The sequence below is a fragment of the Opisthocomus hoazin genome, chromosome 1 (genome assembly GCF_030867145.1).
Source record: "Opisthocomus hoazin isolate bOpiHoa1 chromosome 1, bOpiHoa1.hap1, whole genome shotgun sequence".
NCBI lineage: Eukaryota > Metazoa > Chordata > Aves > Opisthocomiformes > Opisthocomidae > Opisthocomus > Opisthocomus hoazin.
Genome location: NC_134414.1, coordinates 91,453,360 through 91,459,359, shown reverse-complemented (window position 1 = coordinate 91,459,359; position 6,000 = coordinate 91,453,360). Strand labels below are relative to the sequence as shown.

Genomic DNA, 6,000 nt, shown 5'->3' with positions numbered 1-6,000 from the left:
TTTTATCCAGACATTGGAACAAATCTTGAGCTATCATAAATGTCCAAAGTCTTGTAAAAGCTCAGCTGATCTGTGACCATGTCAGGATTTCACTTTATACATTTCCTCACTTTCCTGGTATCTGGATTTTATTGCTTTCGCTGGGACTGTTAATCTGCATTCATGGCTTTGAATAGCTTCTGAGTTCTTGATGTGACTGTATTCAGTCAACAAGAAGTTGTGCCTCTGTCCCCATTTATTTTTGCTGGGCCAATCTCAGAAGTGAGAATAACGTAAAAAAACAACAAAAACAACAGAGGGGATGAAAACGTAAATTTGCTGAAAGTATTCATTACAGCCTTTCATTTAAACACTGGACAAATATTAGCAAAGCTCACTCTAGAAGGCCTCATTTAGAGGAAGGCCTGTTCAAATTCCTCAGGGCTACACAGGATTCAGGCAGAGCTGGAGTCAAAACCAGGAATTTCTTTGGTCCTGCCCTCAAATTTAGATTCCTGGAATGCAGTTGTTATTTCTCATGGATGGGGCACTACCATGATAGCCTAATGAGGTCTACCAGACCAAACAGAAGATGGTACTGGAGTAAACCTTTGTCCTAGTCAGCTCGTTTCATGTATATCTCTTTCCAGAATTGAGGCTTAAGGAGGAAACTAAATTGCAGGGGATGTAGGAGCATTCTGAATCTGTATTATATGTGATGCAGAGAAAGCAGTTTGCTTCAGTACTTACCAGCAATGACGGCTAAACTTATGGGTGCCACTGAGTGCTTTAGGGCTCCATCCCATTCACGTTTCAACTCTCGGTGACCAGGTAGTAGAGTCAAGGAATGCTGGAATTTGTGTTTGCTTTGTTGTCTAAATAAATCAGTGTGGATAGATGATTTACGTACAAAAGATTTCCCCATAAAATGGAGGAATAGATGTGCAGCTTGGTTTTGCCAGGAAGTGACCTAGTTTGAAACTAGAATGGGAAGCATGAGTACGCAAAGAAAGGAAACACAGCGTTTAGATGGGCGTCTCTTTTAACCCTAGTAAATTATATTGTAGATGCACAATCCTTGAAGTTTCGAGTATATTTAAGCATGACAGTTTTTGTTATTGGGTTCTTAGGATAATTAACGTAATTCTGCTACTTAGTTTACTGACTGAACAACTTTATAAATACATGATGTTTAGGCATTCAAGAGAAGCAAGCTGAAGACAGGTTTGGACGAGTTTCCTGTGAATCTTTAGAAAGCTAGCCCACCTTTGACATTTCTTGCTTTTTTTATTTGTTTTTGTTTGGTTTTGGTCTGTTCCTACATAGGATTGTGTGTATTGGTTATGTCTGTTGCTTTAGCATACCGTTTATTTTCTCTCAGCTTTAGTATGCTTGCTTTTTGCATTCCTGTTATCAATAGCCTTTCTTCCTGCTGGTTAACATCTGCAGCACCCATGAAGATGTCATTCATGATATTGCCACAATTTGGCTGTTGTTTCCTTACTGTATTTCAATTTTAAATGTAGCATCCAGAATCTGCAAAGTGGAAGCAGTATATGTCATCGTCTACATTGGTCTGTTTCGATGCAATCAGTATGTTCTTAGTTTTCTTCTAGAAATATCTCATACTGTGTAATTGTTGAAAACACTGGCAACAGTGTTGCAGTGCTCAAATTTTTAAAAAGCCTTTGTGTTTTCTATGTTACGTTATTATATGTGTATAATTTGTACATTTAATCAATTTGCAAAATGTTAATTACCTAGCAACTTCACTGTTTCTCAGTTTATTCCTCTAGCACTTCTCTTGGAGAGTTCAGCCCATAGTAACCATTTTATGCTAATAAATGTTTGCACTAATGTGAATGCTCGCAAAAAATACGTCTTCGCGCTAACCTGAACACAAATTTCCAACTGCTGAAAGAGTTCACAATTTACAGTCCCTGAAAAGAAGGGAACCTATTGCAGCCTGATACAGCACGTACAAAAATACAGTGAAGTTTGTGAGCAGTATGAGTGCTAACCAATACACTCACATATGCACAAAACTTGTGATGGCAAAGTCAAACTCCAGGTGTCATGTAGAATGCTCTGGTCTACCATAAAGCTAATACATTAAAAATAAACATTACATAAAGTTTACTGCTTTGCATTTGTTTCAAGAATTAATTATAGAACCACTTGTAACTATGTATCTCTAAACCTTTTTATTTAAGAAAGAATGCATGCAAAAAGCACATGAATGTTTCACTTAATGTTTCTTTCTGCATACAAAATGTTCAGATGTACCTTTTCTGAAAAGATCTCTTTTAAAAAAATGTATCATTTCATAGGACAGTATCTCTTAGAGTAGGAAGCATGTTCTTTTTATACCACCGTGTCCGCTTGCTCACTTTAGGCAACCTTCACTAGGAAGAAATGTGGACAAAGCAGGTTTTCATGATGTTCACCATGAACTTGGTGCCCACAGTGACTTGTGGCATTTCTAATTTTTTTGCAGTAGCTTCTTGCATTGAGAATGAGATGAGGATTGGAAATTAAACTCTTGCTTCTTCCTTAGGAGTTCACAGTGTTGCTATTAAAATGTCACATGATAGAACCTGTGGGTAGGGGACAGAAGAAATGTTTTCTGTACAGTTACTGAGATTAACAAAGCTTTTGGATAAGCTCTCCAAGCTTGCTCTATGGCTGCTTTTGGTTGGGGATTCTTTAGTGTGGGGTTTTTTTTTTTGTTTGTTGTTGTTTGTTTTTCAAATATTGAAAGACTTATTTGTGCAAGGACTCATGGCCATGCTCTGATATATTTGTGAGTCTTTGGAGAATTAGAGCTGGAGTGGGTTTTTTTCTTTGTTTTGTTTTGTTTTCAGCAAAAAAATCTTACTTTCTCAGTGACTTGGCAATATACAGAGTATTTGTGCATTTCTGTACGATATACCCAAGAGTAGAACAGGGCTGAAAACATTTACACTCTCTGACTGGAAACATAATTTGTCAAAATATCTGCACACCTGCACTTTTTCTAGTCACTATGGTTTGTTTTTTTCTTCTTTTAGAATGGTTGCCTGGGGAAAACAGCACTGCTGTGTTGGCAGAATACAGGACATTTTCTTGAGATTCAGGATTGTTCTAGCAGTCCTTTTACTTCATTTGTTCCTGGCTACAGCAGGCAAAGGTAAGACAATTTTTTCCTGATTTATCTAGTGTTGGTATTCCAAATAAATAGCACTAGTCTTGATGAATAGGACTTTTGAATATATTCAGAGCAGGCAAGTTTCTGCCCTCTTGAAATCAAGAGGAAAAACTGCCATCAACAAGAAATGAAACAGTTGGTACTTAGCACTTTGGATATACAAACCGTATGTTTGCAGTATTTATTTTCATAAAAAATCATGAGTAATAACTTTTTTTGGCTATGGATGAGGAGAGAACATAAACACAATACATAATAACAGGACAAATTACTTTCTTGCTAGTTTGTTTTGAACTGGAAGTGTTACTGTTTTCAGGATGTGTTCTTAAATCTTTTACACTGCTTTTACACAAACACCCCTAGATCCTTTGAGCTTCACTCTACTTAGTGCATGTATGAGCATAGAACATCTCCTGCATTGCTCCTGATTGTGGATCTGAATATGGCTAGGGAAAAGGTAGCAAGGTCCGAAACATATAACAGAAATGATGTATTTTAATTTGACAGTCTATACTCTTTATATAACAGTAAATGAAAAATAGATTCATAAGGTTCTTGTACAAATTGGGTAGCTGATATGGTGACGCTTTTCTATGATTTACAGTAGAATCAGAAGTTTGTGGTTTCTCAGTGGCTATTCTGTAAGCTGACATAGAAGTTTGTAACTACTCGACTTCAACTGATACAGACAACAGTGCTTGTCATTTGTAAAACTTTCTTATCTCAGTATTGTGTAATACATTTATCATGCTAGTCATGCGCATAGGATATTAAAAAATTAGAAGTGTTTTTTGCCATGACTTAATGGCTAGTTTTAGAAACTGCTTACTGTGTTGTGGCATGTTAGTTTACTCTAGAAGGACAGAGTTTCTTGCAGTTCAAATGTACTGAGTAAGTACACCTGCTTAATGACATTGTGCTAGCAATGAAATTTCATAGGTTTACGGACTAGACTAATTCTGATACCAATTCTCCAAATGTAGTAATTTTCATAAAATGAAGCTTTTATTGAGACAGAATTTGAGATTCAGGTGAGAAGACTAAGGTGGTGAAGTTTTATACTCACGTACTTTGAATAGTAAAAAGGACAAGGCTGCTCAGCAGATGGGCGGATGTCATACAAGGATTTTTCCAGGGAAAATTCAGCTGCATCTAAAGTTCTGAGGAAGTAAGCAAAGAGGGATTTTGTCTTTCACCTACATATCACTTGCAAGTGTCAGTAATCCTTGAACAAAAGCTAAACTGACTCAAGGGTTTATGGGTCCACCCTTTTTTTTTTTTTTTTTTTTTTTTTTTTGTAGTTTTTAGGCTGTTAGCACTGTCAGCGGCACCTCTGCTCAGTTCTCTTCTCATCTAAGGTGCCAGAGTAGGTTTGTGTTCTCCAGGAGATATGAAGAGAGAACAACTGCCTGTGTTCTTTCTGATGTCTAGGACACTCTGGATAATGTGGCGTAGTTTATCCGCAGATATCCAAATACAACTGTGAATGAAAAGGAAGGATGAAATTCCTTACAAGGAAACAGTTCTTAGCTTCAGATTTCCAAAACATTCAGCAGAATCACATGACCCACATGTAGAAAGTTTAGAGTTTCAAGTTAAGTTTTTTAGAAATTAATGACTATTGTTACCGGTTAAAAGCCAGATTGTGCAGACATCTAAACCTGTGACTATTTTTATTCGAGAGAATACTCAACTGTATTAGTGCTCAACTATACTGATACAGTAGCTGTTAGTAATGTCAGCAAAATAACAATGATGCTTGTGTACTGAGAGGATCTGCTCCTGTGTGTCTAATTCTTGCTGCCTGTGGTTGATAATCTCTTGTAAATATATCAGTTATTACTATCTGAAAAAGTTTGAAAAAAGATTACATTTTTGTTTAACGTTTGCATTACCTTGTCATTCTCAGAAAGTTTATTCTAAATGTTTGGAAGTATGTGCATACATTTCAGGATTTCTTTTAGGGCTTAAGAAAACATGCTTATTAAGTGGCTGCTCTGAGTTTTAGCAAGGGTAAAATCCATAGTTCTTGCATCTGTTAGAGATAAATATATTAAGAAGGAGCAGTTTGCATTTCTGAAAGAGGTTAAGTGCCCCAATACAGCAAATGACATTGAAAAGTCAGCCCACAATTACTATTGCATGGAGTGTCCTTGACTCCAAATTGTGATTTTTGCTTATTTTTGCTCTGGAGATGACTTGAGCATTCTTTCTACAGTGCTACCTTTTCTGTGCTGTGGTGATAAAGGTATATTCATGGCTTTATATTGTCTGGACCCAAAGGAAGTAATTGTAAGCCAGGAATGCCACTGTCAGAGCACAGCCAGTTCCAGCTCCTCGGTTCTATGGTCAAAGGTGGGCCGCAGCCCACAAGTACCATTACTATAGAAAATAAGCGATGATTAACAGAACTTCCGAAAGCTTTACAGTAATGTCATCTCCTACTTAGGTTGCATCCCCCACATACCAAACAGACTTAGCCAAGATCATGTTGATAATTTCGAGCTAATTTAACGCTGTACTCCGTGGGTTCCACTTGGAACAGCAAAGTGCATTTTCTGACTATGGTTATGATTTCCTTTGTGCTTTTTCAGAATTCTTTGGGTAGACTAACCATATAAATTTTTCCATGCCTTTCTTGTAACAATTCAGATAGTATTGGTATCTATTCTGTTAACTTTGGCACCCCTTTTTGGCACCTTTATTTGTTTATTTTAATTGCTTGGAGCAAAGTGGGCCAGACTTTCCCGTTTCCATAAGGGTAGACCTCTCTAAGTAAACTCTGTTATTAGTTTAAATTAATTCGTCAGGCCTTGCATACTGATCAACAGCAG

At 37.0% G+C, this 6,000-nt stretch overlaps 1 protein-coding gene across 1 annotated transcript in view; it reads left to right on the top strand.

Moving 5' to 3' along the window:
* The first annotated feature begins 3,030 nt into the window (after window positions 1–3,030).
* ADGRG2 (adhesion G protein-coupled receptor G2) overlaps window positions 3,031–6,000 on the top strand; it is a 53,194-nt gene continuing 50,224 nt past the window's right edge. Inside the window, exon 1 of the mRNA XM_075442287.1 lies at window positions 3,031–3,148. Within this exon, the coding sequence (XP_075298402.1) occupies window positions 3,031–3,148 (118 nt within the window). The remainder of the gene's footprint in view (window positions 3,149–6,000) is intronic.